Source organism: Corapipo altera, unplaced genomic scaffold (assembly GCF_003945725.1).
Source record: "Corapipo altera isolate COAL_440 unplaced genomic scaffold, ASM394572v1 48b, whole genome shotgun sequence".
NCBI lineage: Eukaryota > Metazoa > Chordata > Aves > Passeriformes > Pipridae > Corapipo > Corapipo altera.
This window is the reverse complement of record NW_020884884.1, coordinates 15,178,801-15,199,058: the sequence shown is the minus strand read 5'-3', so window position 1 is coordinate 15,199,058 and position 20,258 is coordinate 15,178,801. Positions and strand designations below refer to the sequence as shown.

Below are 20,258 nucleotides of genomic sequence, written 5' to 3'. Positions count from 1 at the left end.
GCTGCTTTCCCTGTATGTAGTTTCCTTAAAACCAAACACTGCAATTTGGTAGGTATCTATGTGTACATATGAAGTACCAATGGCACAAGTTTTCATGAGGATTCTTGCTAGCTTATTCTGATTTTTGTATAGCTGTAGTATTGAAGATATTATAAAGGTGTTGTACAATAATTTACTGCTTTGTTTATTAAGACTTGCAGCATTATCTTTTTTCATTTGAATGTCGTGTGAGGATGATATATTGAATTAAATATTCTGGTTTTTATAATAATTTGGTAATCTCCTTTTTTTATACTTTGATATGTTGGGAGAGGATGATATAGAAGATTCTTGTTTGTAGGAAAAAATGTGGGGAGAAATTAGTTTTCCCATGTGAAAATATTCTATTCTGTGCAGAAAATGTTGTGTAACCTTATTTCCTTTCATTTCTTCTCACCCTTTCAATTTTCCTGTGTTTCTTTATTTTATTGTTCTTTCCCTAAAGTAAGAACAAAGATGACTTATGAAGATTCTCAATTGTGGTTTTGTTTTAGAATTATTTTGCTAATTTTCTTAGCTGTCTTTGGTGTAGTATAATGAATTTTCAAGTATGTTGACAAAACTTGCATGATCTTGATTAAGTCTTTCTTTTTTCCAGATGTTTTATTTTAACCTATGGTCCTATTAATAAAGTCTAGATTTAGCTTCAGGTGAAAATATAAAGCTTTGGCACTTTCGTGAAAGTATTTACTATCTGGAACAAGTCAGCGTTTTGGGTAGAAGATTAAAGCTTGCTTAATAGTTATGGATGCATGTTCTGAAAGTATTCTTTACAGTCCTTAAGCGTAAACTTTTGTGCCCTTTATGAACGTATTATTTTGTATCTGTGATGCTTTAAACATTATAATTAGGCAATGAAAAGGTGAGCATTTTGAGTTCTGGCGCAGGACTGAGCTCAGTACAAATATAAAATTACAAGTGCATCTTAAATGAAAACTAGGTCTGCTTCTCATTGTCCTGTGCAGTTGCAGTGCTTTTTTGTATCAATGAAACCATTGGAGAACTCAAATTTTTCTTCTGTAGTTGTACAGCAGGTATACCTTTCATTTTGTTTCATGAATACCTTTAAAAAGCAGGATTGTTATTCAAAATAAGACTTGTCATTGCTCCTGCAGAGGAGTGAAATGTAATTATTTCTACTTCTCTTCCACCCTGTTTCTTTTCACTCTTCCGTCCTCCTCATATGACTTTATACACACTTCATGCAGCATGATTATACACACTTCATGCACCCTGCTTAGACAGTGGTGTTGGAGGTGTACATGGAGACAGAGGAGAGGTTTTCCTGAGCTGCCCGTTCTCTTGCAGAGCTGGATGGTGTGGCTCTGTACCATGCCCTCCTTGTGCCAGTTGCTGAGGTGAACCAGAGTGAGAGGACAAGTACTGTGCTGCTGGAGAAGGGCCGTAACTGGACTGAAAATATCTTTAGGAGCATTATTAGTCAAGCCCTTTAGTTGTCATTGTTCTTCTTGGGAGATGTGTTCATTTGCAAAATAAATACTAGTATCTACTATCATGTAGGAGAGAAAGAATTCGTTTCAAGTAAAAAATAAAACAACAGAATACCAATAATGGAGAAAATGGGGAAGAGGGTAACCTTTCTCGCAAAAGAAGCTTTTAAGCTAAAGTAGGCATTGTTCAAGTGTTTGTCCTAGCAATTCCTTAAGGTGTTTTGTTTAGCAGCCATGTGGAATGGCTGCCAAAATATAAATTCAGAAATCACTGTCCTCTGGTAAGAATGCCTTGCTTGTGTTTGTCTTAAGACCAAACAAAAATAGGTAGTAGACTGAACTTTCATGAAATAGGAGAGAGAGATGAACTCTGAGGACTAGGATTTGTACCAGTTAATAGATTTACTGATCATAATTTGTAAAAGGGCACTTGAAAGTCTACAGAATATAGAACATTGTGATTGTGTTCCCTTAATACTTCCAGGTCCTCAGAACATAGAGGACAGTGTAGATGCCTGTGGGTGTTTTTTAATCTGAGTAGAAGTCAAGAAAGAGTCAGTGCAGAGATTCTTGGTCTCAAAGGGGAGGATCAGGTGATGTTGAAGTGTTTGGCTGTAAGTGCATTCATACTGCCTTCATTTATGTTTTCATTTGCTGTTGTCTCTCTTCCTATTGTAGTTTTGTTGGGAGGGAATTTGGTTTAGATTATTTCTTTCTGCTTCCTTTCCTTTGAAAACACTAGGGAAAAGAAAAACAGATTACAATATGACAGAAATTTGTCAGGCATTTAACACAAACCATGAGCAAAGCATACTTTTTAATGCTTTGGGAGATCTTTGAGAGGAAAGAATAAAACCGCTGGGGCTTTTTCTCCAGTCTGCAAATATCTGTAGACAAATATATTTTCTCAGAGAAGATGGATCATATTTGCAGTGTCAATAAAATTAGCAAGGAAGTTTTCCTGCTGTCTCCGTTTTCAGAGTGAATATCTGACAGAAGAATGGTATACTGTGTCTAAAACCATACTGGAAAGAATCCAGATGGTCTGTAAATTATTAAGGGATATCAAAGCTGTATTGGCTACATGTCTCCTATTTGAGTTTCCTAAAAATCAGTGGTTGGAGACTGGCACTAAGTTCCTGGCATCAGTGCAGGGAAGTGAGAAAGTGAGAAATTAAAATGTTTTTAGGAAAGCTTTTTACCTAGATTATTCCATATTGCCTATACATCTACTAAAATCAAAAATCTTTCCTGTTATTCTCAAGTCATGGCAAATGCTAGATTAATTTTCTTCAGATTCTTAGCAATTTCAGTGTTTTTCATGTGAAAGTGCTATTAATGCAGACATCAGGGCACCTTGCATATGGGGAAGGGCCAAGACAGAACTAGACTTGTTCAGTCTTGAGAAGTAGGATGCCTGCTGCTGTCCAAAACTATCCACTGTGCAGGTGTGGAGAAGGCTGGGCCGGTCAGCTGAGTATCAAATTCTTTATTTTTCTTTGACTCCGAGTGGCTGTTTTAATTTGTGCAGTTTGGTGTATGCACCACATGTACACACAGTGCTGCAGTAGCTCAGAAGGAGAAACTGGTTTTGAAGGCCACTTTTTATCTTGAAAGTAGATTAAGGTAATCTGTACAGCCTTCAATTCATCCATGTACTGCAGCCACATGTTTGACTTTCAGAATAGGAAACAGCATTCATACTTGAGAAACTGTTCAAAACTTTACTGTCTTCAGAGTCTTTTAACATTAAATAATGACAAAATGCTCTTTTTCCCTGCAGTGCTTGCTCTCTCAGCCAAAGTTCTGGGCCATTCAGACATCAGCCTTGCTCCTTCGGACCAAACTTGAGAAAGGAAGTACTCGCAGAATGGAGCGGGCAATGAAGCAAACTCAGGTAAGACTTCTGAGCTGATTTATTATATATGTGTGTGTGTGTGTGTGTGTGTGTGTGTATACATATATGTATATAAAATCTACCTGTAAATATATATAGATAAAATGACTATCTATCTAAATTACATACATTATATATATTTATTTATATATATATATATATAAAAAATCTGGTTTTGTACCTCTAGTTTCTGCCTTCTGATCTGAGAAGTTTGATGTAGATGTTCATGAATGTAACGTTGCTATACTGCCATTAAAATTTTTGATATTTTTTTGCTCAAGTAAATAATCTCTATAAAACACGAAAACTTGTAAATAGTCATTGGTATTGTGAGAACAAGAAAACACATTTGTGAACAAAGCAGCAATTTCAATTTACCATTTTGATGGGATACTTGGTAATTAGTATTTTTATTTGCAAGTTTGAGGCAATGATTAAATAATCTTGTTCCAAACAAAAAGATCATTTTTCAAATACAAAAAAGAAATGTTAAATTTCTGAAATGTCATTTAATAGAATTTATTTTAAAAATAAATTCTTCAAAGGACAGATCTGTAGGTTATATCAAGATTTTTTTTACCTTCGTATTAAGGTTTTTTAGCCATTTGTCATCTTTGTGCGGTTAATTCTTGTTGTCACTCATGAGCAGTGGGCATTTATGTCCACTGGGCAACAGTCCTGTGGACTAAAACAGCCAGGAACGTTTAAAAATTATGATTATGGTGCTATGTATTTAAATCACGGAAAGCTGATGTTTCATTTAAAATCATTATCGATGCATGGATATTTGAAGGAGTGCAGCTTGGATGTGCTGCTGCATTTTTCTTTTGCTGATGAGGACATGGAGTTGTTATATTGGAATTTCCTGTAGTCATTAGGAGACTGTCAAGGAAGCCAGGATTCTAAATCTGGGAGATGTGTAGCATCTGACGGCACTTGGGAAGCGATCTCAGGATCCTTGATGCCCTAAGCCATAAAACAGTTGGAGTGTCTCCAATAATTTTGTCTAGCTTGATTAAACCTGAGTACTGGAAATTGTTATATTATACAGTTTGACAGTCTCATGACAGAAATCTTCAAGAAGGGATTATCTTAGCAAGTACATTTATCTGACTGCAACTGCAGTAATGCAAAGGATTTAATTAGCATGGGTTGTGGCATTCTGGAAGATGACCCCACAGTAGACACAGAATCTGTGGTTTTAAATATTATCTTTAATCTTAGTGTGTTTATGTTTTCTTTCATTAAGTTTTCTAGTCGTTTGAATATAATGACATATTTGTGTCAATTTGATCAAACTCAGTTTCCAAAAACAGTTCAAAGTTGTTTAAGGATTTTTATGTGCTAAATTAATCAAATAACTTGAATAACTTTCCATTTAAGGTTTTCATTCCTGAGATCAGATCAGAATTTTTTGATATCATGGGTTCTAACAGATCTAAGAAGGAATCAGAGAACATAGGATGAACGATGTTATTTTCTTACATAACACAAGTTAGGTTTGATATATCATATTTATGAAGATGCTGAGATGTAATTTTCATTAAGATGCCAAAGAGTGAGTGAGTTCTGCAGCTATTTATCAGTAGAAAATGGATTTCAAAACCATAGAATTGTCATTCAAAATGATTTAATAGTCTTTGTTTGTTTTATAATTTCATGTTTACTAGTTCAGATTGCTGTAGAAAGATTAAATAAAGATAGATAGCCCTTAGGTTAAGGGAGGAGGTGTAAATGCAGTTGTTTGCAATGTTTTTTTAAAAAATTATAAAAATTATTGTAAACCAGCTTGCCTAAGGGTGAACTAAATCTTCTACATTATTTTAGGGTTGTCTGAAAAGTGCATGAGCCATTATAGGCACATGATGCTGGGTATCTCCTGTCTCTCCTTCCTTTCCCCATTTCTACCCTTACCTGCTTCTATGCAGGGTCTGAAGCTGATAAGCATCTTTTAAAATGAATATCACTGAGCAGGAATATGCTGCTTTTCAGCCCTAAAGCAAGCCAGGCTACAGCATTGGTTTGTCAAAGAAAGCACTTTTTGACTATCTTTTTTTGTGAGATTCGTTATATTTGTTTACTTATTTTAATCACTTGAAAATAATTGCAGCTGGTTTTGAAATGAGGACATATTGGTTGAATTTAGCTGCCACACTCAAAATATTAAATATATCCCTACTTGATGCCAAAGCGTTTTTATAAAACTTTTGTAAGTAGTTTTTTTCTAGTTGGAAAACTTCAAAAGGGATTGGAATGATCATTTTCAAACCCTTTTTCTGATTACTCTAAAACTCCGAAGTACAGATAGTGTAGTCTTTGGAACAGTTTTTAAAATTATCATTCTGGGTACTCTGGAATGTACTTCAGCTAGTAGCTAACTGCAAGAGAGGAGGAGATATGTTTTTTCTTAACTACTTCTGGATGGTACTGGTTGTCTGTCCAGTTTTTGCTTAAATGAGGTTTGGATCCACAGAAATAAGGTTAAAGATTTCTAAAGCCAATACTTTTTTCCACCATATTTCTAAGAAAAGGAAACAGCATTTGAAAGCTAAAGCAGTTATTTTACATTCCACTAGAATATTTAATCATGACCAGTGTAACATATAGAGAAGTCTGGATCAAGGTACTGCCAAATAAAATGTGTCTCTGGATACAGTATGATTTTTTCAAGGTTAGGCGATTGGTTTTTTTCCATTTGGGTGTAGGTGAAAGAGTGTGGGAAGTACTATCGTGGAAAGAAAGGAAAATGGTGGGGGGAAAAAACCAGGAAAAAATGGGGATAGTTTTTTGATAAATAGCTCTCCACATAACCAGACACTTCCTATTTCTCCATCAGTTTTCGGATCTTCACCTACCTCTTATTGTAAGAAAGTAATTCATACACTATTAATAGTGGAAAATGGGTTGGAATAAGCTGTTAATCCACAAATTACTGCTGAAAGTGCAGTCAGAGCTCAAGTAACAGAATGGGGGAGAAAAAAGGAATTTTGAGTGGTTGAGGAGCCATGAAAAAATGAGAAAAGTGAGGGATGATTAAACAAAAAGAAAAAAAAAAAAGAAAAGAAAAAACCACAAGCAAACAAACCAGTTTAAAACATAAAGGATAGAATCCTACCGTAGTTTCTTGATATACAAAATGATTTTACTCTTCCATTTCAGTGGATTTTAAAATATTAAGAAAGGAGCAAAATGAATTAAAATGCCATGCTTTGTACAAAGGGTGGGTGGTGGGGTAGAAACAAGAGCATCATTTACTGCTAGGCTGGACCAACAGTGAAAGAAGTGAGGCTGCCATGTGCCTGCTATGCCAGTAGCCTGCTCAGGCTTATCCTACAGTGACTTGCTACAGCTACTTGCTGCAGCGTGGTCTGGGTGGTTACACTGGCTACCTCTGCGCTTGCAGCTTTTATCAGCTTGTTATGTGCCCCTTTTCCAACTGTATTTTGTGCTGCTCGTTACACCTGGTGACAGCATGCCTGCAAGCTGATCGCTTGGCTTTCCTAGCACGTCGCACAACACATGCAGTATTTCATATGGTTCTCTCCTGCTTGCTTTTCTTGGCAGTAAAGGAATTTGCCTGTTGGGGCAGAGAAATGTGTCTTGAAAAGGGTGTTTTAATAGGACTTCAGGAGAGCTGGGAGCAGACTAGCAATATTATAGGCTAATCATTATGTCTAAGATTGAAAGGTCACATGAGATCTTGTTTTATATCCTTAGTCATACACAGATGTATGTGGTTGGGAATTCTGTCAACTGCCCTGTAATTTTCACTTAAATAATACTTCAGAGTGTCATTTTCTCCAGCAACTAATGTTTTTCTGTATGTATGAAAAAGGGAAATAATGATTTTTTTTGTTTAAATTGCTCTTACTATAGAAACATGCTAGTTGATGTTCAGTTCTTTCAAATCTGAACAAATTTATATACGCCTGTATGAAGAAAAGACTGATACAGATCTGACAGAACTGGTGTCTTGAGCTCTGTGAGCTTGAATGCAGCTTTTCTGTTTTGTTATTTTCATATTGATGGTCTCTAAATGGTTATGCAAGAAAGTTATGTCATTTATAATAGAAACATATCCTTTTTATTATCAAAAGCGAACTGTCACCTCCTTGCCAAATTCCTTATTTGGCGTCTGTGCTACATTGGATAAATTCAACATTTAAAGGAAGAGTTCAAAAAGGAGAGGGAAGCAGTTTTCCTCCCAAAAGCTGATCTAGAGGGGTTTGAGGCTAACAAAATTTCTCCACTTCTTTTGCTTCTTAAGTCATATATCTTTCTGATCAGACCTCTCAAGACCACAGTTGAAGCAACAGAGACACCTAGCATGACCGAGGGAATGACAGCACCTGTCTTTCAGTTCAACTGTTAGATCTCTGTACAAGGAGTTCCTATTTCTGTTCTTTAACCCCCTCTTGTATTTTAGGAGTACATTAAATAAGATTTTAATAATTGCTCTTAGTTGTGGATGGAATGGGAGAGGGCAGAAAGGAGGAGAAAAATTAATTGCTAATAAATATTTTTAACATGAAGTTGAAAGTTTTAGTGGAAAATTACTGGGATCTGAGATATACTGGAGAACTGAAAGAGATTTAACTCACTTCCTTCATGATGGTAGTAAGTAGATGGTAGAAGACATCCCTCTTCTATCCTGTAGTTCTTAACTATTATGAATTGTATTTATTATTAAAGCACATATTCCAAAAGGTGTTTAAAAAGAGGAAAAAAGCCAGGTGTTTTATGAAACCATTCTTTAATGAATTCTACACAAAATCACAAGGTCTCCAGAACCCTAGAAATAAACCTTATTACTTCAGAAAGCAATCTCAAGAGAGAGTGACCTCTTGGTGATAGTTATTATTTCAGTCTCAAGACACACATTTCCAGAACGTATTTCATTTTGCTTAAGGAGATGACATATTTGACAGAAGATGTTACATGATACAACTGAGTCTGGGAATACACTGAACTCATTAGCACACTTCAAAATAATTAATGTGGTGGTGCTTGCCTCCTTCTGTTTTTCTTCCACTCTGCAATTGTGGGGATTGGGGGGAGGGCAATTGCAGATCCAGTCTACCAAGAGTTATTCAGGAATAATCGAAGTGGTTTTGTACTACTAGTGAAAAAGAGAATATTGAGTAGTTTAATTTTCCAAGTAATGATTTCTGCCTAGAAGTTTTCTACCACGCTCTTGGTTTTGCCGTTTTGGATCAGCACTATTACCTAGTGTGGGGAAAAGAATGAAACCATTCTTTCTGTGCTAAAGTTTCTTCTTATTTTCTCAACTACTGCTTTTAAAGTACAAACGTTTTTGCTCATTTGACAATTATGTTCAACACCTGAGCTGTTCCACTTCTACTGTCAATGCACTTTCTAAAAGAAGCCAAAAATACGAAGCCTCCCATTTTTTTCAAAACGTTTCCCATTGAATCTTAGCTCTGAAGGCATTTACTTTTCTCCCTTTAGACTCTCTTCACTGTGTTGTGAGATTTTGAATGATGGTGGTAAGAGAATCCTTAAGCCATATTGAACAGCACTTTTTTCACAGACAAAGTGATGACAGTAAGTTGCAAAGAAAAATATGAGTACCGGGACACAAAATTAACATTGTTCTGCCTAAGCTTTGCCTTGGGAGACAGAAGCTCAACTTCAATGAACTAAACAATTTAAATAATTAGGTTCCACAGACCAGGTGCATGACATGGAGGACACACTATTCCCACCTGTTGCTAAATTGAATAGATGAAGCTTTACAGCTGTCAATAAATTTGAATAGATGAATATTTTATGTCATAAATATCATTACTAATCTGGAGATAGGTATCCAGAGGTGAGATAACAAACCATGTTTTGAAATAGCCCCATACTGGTAGACAATCACATTGTCCAGTGCATATGCCAAGTACTGCAAGCTAGACTCTGCCTTATCTCAAGGCAGTTGACTGTTCCTCCTATGTTGTAGTTCAACTTGAACTTGACAGTGATCATTGTTCTTTTTATTTCTTTCTCCATTCTTGTCCTTACTTCCCCCTTTAGTGAAAAATAGAAAGCAAAGCTGATGCAAGAAATCTTTGAATCTATTTTTTAGCATTGACTGCTGTTGTGCCTTCCCCCAAAATAAACTGATTTGGGAACTATAAAAGCAAGCTTGGAACTTAATGCAGACTTACTGTTTTGAAGTATATGGAGTTCTCTGCAGGTTTTGCACCCTGTGCAAATTGTTTTATGACTATTGTTCAGCAGTGGCAATATCAAAACCAGCTAACTGGCTACAAACAGGGAACCTGCATCTATACAAGATGCAGTTGTCCTCCATGGGGGAGTCCCCACATTTATGATTGCATGAAACATGTGTCTACTGTTTTGGGGCCCATGGATGCAGCTATATTGATGGAGCTGTGACAAAAATGTCATGTCATCTGATAGGGAAGGGGTAACCTTCAATGCAGATGTCTTTGGGAGAGGGACTACAACTACTTCTCCTGTTCCTACCTTACATAAAGACACTGTTTAAAGCTAAGGTCAGCCAGATATATTTGGCATTTGAGACAGTAGAGTTAGAAAGGCTGATGCTGCACTGCAAATAAATAACCTGCAGGCATACTAAAAAGGGGGCATGATGCTTGTGTGAAAATGGGAACATTCTTTCCCTGAGAGCCAAATAGGCCTGCCTGTATCTGAACTAATTTTTAATGTAGAGCTATTATGTTGAATTGATGGATGATACCAGTATTCTTGCTTTTGCAAAAGAAAGTGAATGGTCATCTTTTAAATCCATCCTTCAAAAGTAAGCTTGTAAATCTAGCTTCTACAGACCTTAGAGGGAGTTCTGCTTACACCTTTTGAAAAATCATAGAAGTAACAATCAAGAGGTGAGACCTTCTTCTTTGAAAACAAAAACATTCAAGAAGGTACACCTGCTTGATAAGGATAATGCAATAACTATAAAATTATATTTCATATAGGTAACACTAAGTAAAAAATAAGTGTAAATGGCATAAAGATCATAAAATACTTTTCTGAAGATTTTGTCTTCTCTAAGTGGGGGCTTAAGTCATTAACAGGTTTTAACATTGAAACCCATATCCTAAGCACTGACACTCAGTAACTTTGGGTTCAGTATTTGTCCAGAAGGGTAAGCTCATAATTTTCAAAGTCAGTAATGCTGCTGTGCTATTAGAGACCTCATTTGTTTTACTCTGCTTCTTTAGGTGGTAGTGCTTGACAAGACATTCCAAAGGGCAGTTGCATTGGGATGCTCTGAATTGCCTGGTACACTGCTTTGCTCTCAGTTTCAAACAAAAAGGGAATATTATGTAAGGCGCTCATGAATCCAGTTATCTCTTACTCATGACTTTAACCTCTTTTGTGCTAATTTTGATATCAAAATGCTTTATATTTCATTTGGGATTGTTGGACTCATTTCCTCTTGTGTGCTTTTCTTCCCCACCCAGCTGCAAAAGCCCTATTGTAAGGAAAATGAAGCTTTTTTTAGCAAAATTACTCTGACAACCTAAGTGAATATTTGTTTCTTAGTTGTTTTCAAAGTGAAATATACATTTTTGGTGCCTGATATAATAAACCAAAACATCCACTCTAAGAATCTAGTATGTGACTCATTTTGAAAAAATACGGATGTGCACTGTTTCAGTACGTTAATCAACTTCTGGGCTGGCATACTTCCTTCAAACTGTCAGCATCATCTTGCACCTTAAAAGTTCACCTTGAGTTATGCAAAACCTAAATATTATTGATAGTCCAGTACCTCAAATTCTTTTGTATAGATGCCTGACAATTTTTTCTCTCTTTCCTCTCATCAAAGAGGTTGCATAGGTGAAACCAGTCCATTAGATTCAAGAGGTAGTCTCTTCCTCAGTAGTTTTGGAATTTGAAATCATTGCAATGTGAATGACTTTGGATTATAATCTTGCTTAAAAAGGCAGGGGGTACTTAAGGAATAAGTTTAAAGGGAAGAGTTAATTTGTTTGCCTGAGGACAAGGTAGTAATAGAGTGGAGAAGAATGAATTGCCAGAGTATCATAAAGAAAAAAGACTGGGAAATGTTGTATAAACAGTAGCTTTCCAGTTTTTCAACATATAAAATAGAAAAAATGAAACAGCTTTAACTGGTTTACCAGAGAATTAGACTGGAAAACCTCTTAGATAAAAGGTCTACTAGAGTTAGGCAGTAAAACAAGTGTAATTTTTCTAAATGTTCACTTTCTGAAATACGGTCAACAAGGAGTGATAAATGATTTTTTTTTTAATAGAATAGGAAGTGTAGAATAACTGTTTAAAACTGATAATTTAACTGAATCCTTAATGAATATTGAATCCTTAAAAATGTTGATCTCTTTTTATACATTCAATATCTCTATTGATTACACAGTCACTACCTGTAGAACAGCAAAGTTTTAAAGTCCAAGTGATAACACAGTTAAGACATAAGCTCAGGTACAGAAAAATTGATACATTCAATTAATGTTTAGATATTTCATTACAAAATGTTTTAAACTGCACTTAGTAATCTCAGTTAATATACCAACAGGACATGTTTTGATGCTGAGGTTTAAAGAAAATTGGATGAATGATCTGGTAAAAATCACCAATGAAGTATCTGGAATGAGAGTATGTTGAAAGGGTAAAGCAGCCTTCAACAGCAGCTATGCAGGTGCAAAGGTGTGTTTTCTTTCATATCTCAAGACCTCAATTATTCAGAATTGAGGAACTCCTTGGGAGCTGACAGGACATGAAGGCATGGTTTTTGTGTTTGCTTTATAAAATTAGGACTAAAACACTGAGTTCTTCTAATTTTAATGTGCAATCAGAACTTATGTATTTCTAAGATATCTATAAGAAAGGAGCAAATTGTAAATGCAAGACTTATTTTGATAGTGACCTTTTGGTTACAAGGCCTATAATCTGTTTAATTTGGATCATAATGTATGTTTACTTTATTTGCTAATCACACTTCCATTTCCATCTAGAAAAGTCTTAAAACAATGGCAAGGTAACATCTTTATTTAGGACAGGAGAAATGCTATTTATCATTCTCTAACATTTAAATTTAAAATAGCCCAGGAATTTTATGCTAAAGATAGTTGTCTTAAACATGTTTACATTGAATCCTTATGGTTTTAAAAAGATATACAGCAATAAGGCTATGTATAATAGAAGGACAGTCTGATTCTCATTGCTGGTGAAAATTATTCTTTTAAAGGAAAAGAACAGAAGATGGAAATTAAAAAAACCCAACCAAAAACTGAAAAAAATGAAACCCCACCAAAATTATTTGCTGATTGAAATAGTATATTAATTGAAATTGCATACATTTATAATAGTTCTCTCTGGTTAATTATGCTTCACCTTCAATGACACAAATGTGTATGCACATTTTGGTTGATAAGGGTAGTAGTCTATTAAAAATACGGAAACTACTCCATAAAATGGCTTTTTGAAAGCTGAGGTAAGAGAAACAGAATGAATTTTGCATTCTTTTCACATTTTAATAATTTTCCATACCAATAAAAATACATACAGAGCAAGTATAAAATGCCCTCATCATGATAGTTTTGCAGTTACAATTCGGTAGTGGTAATCAGTTTATTACAGGAAAGAAATTAAGTCAGTTAAATGAAACAAAGCACTTCTCTTTTTCATCTGTTTTCTCCAAGGAATCTCGCCCTGCAAAGCCTGCCAAATGCATGAGTTTTCCAACATGATGAGAAGGCAGTAAATGCATTGATTATTGTAGTTCAAGAAGTTCCAAGACCGTGGTGAACTGTCCTGCAAAACACAGAGGATGAATTCAGGCCTGAAAGACTAACTCATAGTCATGCATGAATAACACCTTCTTATTTAATGAAATGAAACTAAGATGTCCAAAAACAATTGCTGGAAAGTAGTACAGTAACAATGAGACAAATGTTATTGATAGAAGTGTTTATGTCTGTGTGTTTTTTAATATTTTGAAAGTGATCCAGCATTGTTCTGAAAAATTCTTCCATTAGAAGGTATTTTAGGGCTGCTTTAACCATTGCAGGAAATGAGACTGGAAACTGCTTTTAGTTTTAAAAGTATTAAAAGTGAATGAATATGGAAATAGTGGTTCTCTAATATTTGCAAAAGTTGGAAAAGGTAATAAGTCAAAGCCAGCTTACTAAGCCCCAATAACTAGTGGTCCTTGCTCTTGTCTTTATATACCCAATAAAGAATGAATGGTCTGTCAGAAGGACTTTTCTTCTGATACAAAAATATTTTACTTCCTCAGGTCACCATACAAGCTGTGATTTTAAGGGAAGCCAATGCGTTTATTGTCAAAGGAGATTTTCAGTTGGAAATCTGATAAAAACTGAAAAGAATTACTCTCAAGTGTTTAGGGGCAAGAAAGTGTTTGTATTGCTAAATCAGAATATAGTCTGAGAACAGTACATTGGAAGCATTTCACTTTTATTATGCAGGTCAACAGCAAAGATAATCAAGGAGAATACTTTAGAAAATTTGTTTCTTGAACACCAGTAAGATTTCAGCAGATCAGTTTCTGCAGCAAAACTATGAAGTGTAAGCTGTGGGGATTTGTAATCTTTGACCTTGAGAATATGGATTCACACAAAGTCAGGTGAAGGGATTTGTAAAAAAGTCATTAAACTGGTGACAAATCCCTGCAAGACAAATGTAGAAATAGTGAAGGAAAACAATGCTTGCGGAAAAGATAAAATAGAAAAGAATGGACTACTGTGTAATTAACAAGGGAAAATGTTATTCTTCTTTTTTTAGATTAAATGATAGTATCATTTACAAAAATATGAACTAATTCCAAAAATGAAAATGTTCATGCTTCAAAATTGGTTTGTAACTGTGATGCTGCAGTGGGGAGTGAGGACTGCTATTTCTCATAGATCAGGCCGGTTGGATGGTTAAAAAAAATATATTTAATATGGTGACTGTTGTGGTTTCTAAATGTTCAGAGTTAGAAAATTTGGGGAATCCACTATGTAAAGAATCAGTTGATTAGAAACTATTGTATTAGAGCCAAATTTTGCTATAGTGTGTGCTGGATGTAGGAGAACTGATTTTTCTGGCCCAATTCAACTAATTTAGTTCTTGTTCCAATTATAGTTATGAATTGAGGAATATATTTGGCTTCTGAACTTTCCAAACCGATTTAAGGGCCATTGATTCAAATAATCACTTGGACTGATGTATGGAGAGTTCTATAATGATAAGATATTGGCTCTTTTCAGTATTTCCATTTGCTTTTGTGGTTATCTGGTTTCTTCATAGTGTTACTGTCTCAATATTGTAAATGATAGTGCTGTATTTTTGTGATAAGACTTGAGCATTCTGACAGATGCAGAGATGTTTTTGTAAGCAATATGACCTACCATGCCTGAACTAGATTTTTAAATGGCATAAATATTATTGTTTGTAGCTGTTATGCACATTGACATGCTATACCTGCCCATTTTTCCAGATACTGATCTGTGCAAACATTGAAGTTGCCTAGAAATAGAAACATGTAGTAAATGATTCTACCACAGAACATTTCTGCTTTTTTCTGTTTTCCTCTGTGTGAAATGCACGCAAGCTGAGGCCATTAATAATGTTGCAAGTTCAGACACTTAAAAGATCTAAAGTGCCAAATTATAGTGCGATCTTAAACTGTTTGAGGAGCTCCCAAGCTGCATCTTACCATTTCCTCTGGTCTGAACTCTGCCTTCTTCCGTCTGGTTCTCCATGAGGAGTGCAGGCTGAGGGTTGAATGAATGGCCAGAGCCCAGCAGATTGCTGGCTCATGTTCTTCTCTCCCCTGGAAAAAAAGGGTAGCAGAAACTAGGTGGTGGCAGCTGACAGTAGAAGAGTTAATTTGTCCTTTAGTACTCTTCCTCTGGCTCAGGTTAGAGTACTTCAAATAGTTCAGGGTGACTGAAAGCAAAGTGCTGTTGCTTTGGCAGCATCCTGCTACCTCCTCCTGAAGATCTGCAAGAAAATTGCCTCCAGTGCAAGATTGGTACTATTAGAACTTGCAGCTGATTGTCCTCAGCTAAGTAATTGAAGACTGTTAACAGATTAAATGATGTACATATTGCACTGATGTCCCTTTGTTTCTACAACCTCTGGTTTTGTTGGGCAAGGTTTTTAGTGTGCTGAGTCCAGTCCTTTTGTGAAGAAGAAGATCCTTTGTTGTCCAGTCTCTGTCTCTCAACCTGTTTGGTGTGAGTGACCAGCACAGACTATAAGACTTTGTCCAGCTGAATGAAAATTCTATTTTGGTCTAGTTTTTTAATTGGTTGTGTACCAAACATGCTACACCAAAGACTGCTATATGATTGTGGAAAGAACTGTGTTTTTGTGGATTTCTCCTTTTTTAAAAAGAACTGAGTCTTCAGGGTAGCTTGATATGCTTCTATTTTAATATGTCATACAATCAGGCATGCAATATTTAATGCATTTAAAGTGTTTTCATTTTCACTGGAAATTGAACTGATTTCAAACCAGTTGTTGCTGAAGATGTTTATTTTTTCTCTTTGGTGAGTAGATCAATCATTAACAGAGAATGATAAGGGGGCCGTTTGTTTTTCCCGGATATATAGAGAACTTTCCAGGAACATGTGAAGAACTGGATTGGATGTCTTTCAAGAAAATGCATATATTGAAAACAGACTTCTTCTTTATATGTGACTACCTTTCTTTGAGATAGCTAAAGTTTAAACACTTTGCCTGTGTGTCATATTTCTAATGGACTTACCATCATACACTGTATGGTTGCTGGGTCAGGCTCAGCTACTGGAAGAATGTGTATTTCCTGCCAAGTAATTTTTCAACAGAAACTACTGGGTATCGGGCAAGGTTTCACTGTATAGGGAAGCTATTCTTAGGAAAAAGATATTTTTTTTGTGAGAAAACAGTGGGTGTCCCAAGATGTTATCTGAGACATTGTGATTCAATTCAGGACAAAAGTAACGGAATTTCTCTTCATACTCCTGTCCCCTTCACTAAATAATTAAAGATGTTCTTGAGACTTTTCAACAGTATGAAAATATTTGAAAAACAGTTATCAGTAAAAGAACATTTTGCAGGTATAAAAAAAAATATATTTATATAAATTGACTATTTCTATTACTGGAAAAAGAGCAATTAAAGCAGCTGAATATCTATGGTTTCAGGTTATAGGTGTCTAGATAAGAGTAGATAATATTCTTTTTCCTCTTTCCGGGAATCTAAGGAAACCTTAGTAACATGAACAAATTATACATGGTGTGACTGCCAGTAAAAAAATTCACTAACTTACATCAGTGCATTTTGGTTTGTGCTGTGTTTTTTTCTTTGATTAATCTATTTGTGTAACCAAATACCATCTGATGACTACATTAGGTAGGAGCAAGCTGAAAACATTTGGATGCTTGCAATTAATAACAAGGTCTTAAGAACATTTACTCTAAAATTCTTTAAGTATTTGTTGTTTGCATTCTTCAGAAATGACCATCTAATTCCTAAGTTCTAAATTTTTCCCATATATAAATGGTTTTTTGTAATATTTATTTCTAGTATGTTTATTTATGTTTTGCGATTAAGCTTGAGTGAGGCCTTTTCTGCTACTTATAGACAGTGCCTCTTTTTTTTTTTAATTGCTTGTGTATATATACACACACTGTTGCACAATTTACCATAAGCAAAATGTAAGTGTCTGGTATATGGTAGGAAAGATCACAGTACAACAGAACAGATGGTTCCTGGTGGAAGAACAATCAGAGCTTAGCTGACAAGCAAGTTCCTCCTTTGCTGAAAAATGGACACAACCTTTGTTTTAAAGAAGTTAACTTGGTTATGCTTTTAAAGGGAATAAGAGCCTTAAATGCATCAAACTTGAAACATATTAGAAAATTCTGTAGTTGTAATCTATCTTGGAGAGAATATTGTTTTATTCTCAGGTTGATGCCGGGTGCTAACAATGAAATCAACCCTGTATGCAGAGACCACAGAGATGGCTGTCCTGAAAAAACCTCTACTGGCATTCTTCTCAGCCCAGAAACTTTAAAGTATTTGGTGAGGAATTGCTGATGCCAAGTTTCTTTAGCTATTGAGGGGGATAAGGAAATAGGAGATAGTAGAGGAGAATCCATGTTCTGTATGCATGCTATTAGTACTTACACCCTTAACTGAAGAATCCATCAAAATAAGCTACTAGAAGATTACTGTGTGTTGAGTAGTGCTGAATCCAGTACAAGAACCTCTTGTTTTTACAGCTCAGATAGATTTCCATGTCTAGTCTAGGGTGGGAGGGAAAAAAAAGGAAAGTATTAGCTGAGGAATTAGTCTGCTGTTTAAAAAGGGATTATGCTAATTTGAGATAATAGGCATAGAAAATTTTTGGTTTCATTTCAGTTAGAAGAAATCTGTGCTTTTCCTTCTGTATGTAAAGCTGCTAGAAACTGGAGCCATTTTCTTGTGTCTTTTTTTGAAAAAACTAATAACCTGGGTCACTGGACATTGTGATTTCTTTCAGTGTAGTGGTTACATACAATCAAGAATTTTTTACCAAAGCATTGAGCAAAGTAATTAAAACACTTCTTTTAGTGCAAATAGACTTAGTTTTGAAAACTTGCATCCTGAAGTCTTCTTGAATGTTTCAGTTAATTTTGTTTCAAGCACTGCTTTTTTCTATAGTTCCAGAGTCGCATTACCTTGTTACTAGCTTCTCTCTGTGAAGCATCCAGACATCTTTGCAATCCCTGTGTTGCAGGCACTCTGTAACCCTTCATTTGCAATACAGATTAGGCAGTCAGTGCTGTACAACACTGTTAAGTTAGCTTTAACAAATTTCAAGCTACTTGTTAGTTCCTAGGGAACAGTGTGATATGTGGCCCTCTGGTTGGTTGAAGTGCACACACCATTTGAGGACAATCCTAACAAGCAATAATTGAAGAATGACTGAAAGGATGACTTTGCAAAGGGAGCAAAAACACAAGTCTTCAAGGCTACAAGATTTTAATGAACCCAAGACGTGTATTTTAATGAGGTGTAAAAAGAGGATAAGATTTTTGTCCTTTTAGGCACTGAACTGCAGAGTTCTCACAGAACATTTTTATCCTCATGAGAATGTGAATAATGTAAAATCTCCAGTAAGTAGAGCTCTTCATCTTGACACAGTGTGAAAAATGGTCTTTTTGAGTTTCCATGAAACAGAAATCATAATTTATAATAGTGATCACTGTAATAAATTTTCTCAAGTATTTAATGTCATAATTCTCCTTTGAAAATTAGATAAATGAGTGGGAGGTTTCTTCTTGATGTTGAAATACATCCTTGCTTAATAGTTTTTGTTGTGTGTTTGGATGCCTTAATTCTTGACTATTCAGAGACTTTCATCATTTAACAGAAATATATAGTCTGTGAGCTTTTAAAAGGATAGCTCATTATTTCCTTTAAGTCATTTTAGTTTCCAAGTAACAAAGTCCTGTCTGAAATGTCAAAGTGCTGTTTTGAATAATGGTTGAATGTAATATGTCCAAATGAACTGGGTTTATATCTATTTCTCTGATGATAAATTTGACAATCAATAAAGTAATCACTATTTGGTCATAATTTCTGTCATGAGGTTTAGGCTAGACCAGAAATTATTTTCTCCCATTAAGCTAAACTTCACTGCATTGTTATATGAAAGCTGATTTTATTGTTTCGTAGTTTCTGGCATTGCTTCACTCGTAGTTTAAGTATTTTGACCATTGGATTTTAGAAGTCTATGTATGCCTCAGTTTGTCCCAGTGGTCTTGGTTGCAGGAGGTCTTGGTTTGACAAAGAGCTGTTGAAACGGGATTGTTGCTTTTGAAATGTAAATACGGGGGTTTATGCACTGAAGATCCAATTGAATATCCACAAGGTACTAAAATAGTTATAGTACTTTAGAAAAGCTTGGAATATCTGATCTAATTCACAGGAAAGAAAATTTGGAAAATCCTGCATATTTAATTATCTGTATTTGTCACCTGTTTTCTAGTATGTATACAGTTTCTGAATTTTAGACACTGTTTATATATGTTTTCTTCAGGGATAATGCAGCTTTTATTTGTAATTTTCTGTATTTATGTATTTCCGAGTGTACTGTTGCAGAAAAAGGCTGTGACAGTTCCTGTCATAATACATCCCGAATTAAATTGGGCTGTAGTATTTTCTTGTGCAGCATTTTTCAGGCTTTATTATTAGAAACTGTAATTTGACAGAGGACAATTTAAAAAATAATAAAGCCAATTAATGTTTTAAAGTTTCAAGAATTATTTAGGTTTTCTGTTAAACAAGTATTTTAATATCACAACCTCCAGAAGTAAATATTTTAAAGCATTTTGAATTAAGTCTTAAGCTGTGTGAAAGTTTGAATTAATTTAACAATGTATCTCTGGCAGTTTTACAGACATCTGTAAGTATTACAGGGTTCACAAGAACTTATTGTTGCATAAACTTTAAAAATGCCCACTTCTTGTTTCATTAATACTAAGCAGTAGGAACTCTATCTGTGAGACCAGGTTCTGTGGTAGGAAATCAAATGAACTTTTTGGTTTTTCCCATTTATTTACAATTTTTAAAATAAGCTTATGAATAAAGTAAGAACTTTGTAATTCTACAACCAGAGTTACACATGTAGTTGCTGTTATTTTTACAAAGCTTTCCTCTACATTATTCTTGAGTAAATAACATAGGTGAGCTAAGTTCAGTTTGGGCTAAACACCTGCTAAATTGTTAGAAATCATAGTAATGATGAGATGAGACAGTAGGATTGTTTTTCCTACATGTATGTTTTTATCTCTTGGCCCCTTTGTCTCCAAACATCTTTCTTCCAAGCAGTCAAACAATTCCAACTGTGTCATCAGGCC

The 20,258-nt window shown here is 35.1% G+C and overlaps 1 protein-coding gene across 1 annotated transcript in view; it reads left to right on the top strand.

The window, feature by feature from the left end:
* Window positions 1-20,258, top strand: part of TTC27 (tetratricopeptide repeat domain 27) — a 123,447-nt gene that overhangs the window by 63,443 nt on the left and 39,746 nt on the right. The window contains exon 10 of the mRNA XM_027641652.1: window positions 3,274-3,387. Within this exon, the coding sequence (XP_027497453.1) occupies window positions 3,274-3,387 (114 nt within the window). The remainder of the gene's footprint in view (window positions 1-3,273; window positions 3,388-20,258) is intronic.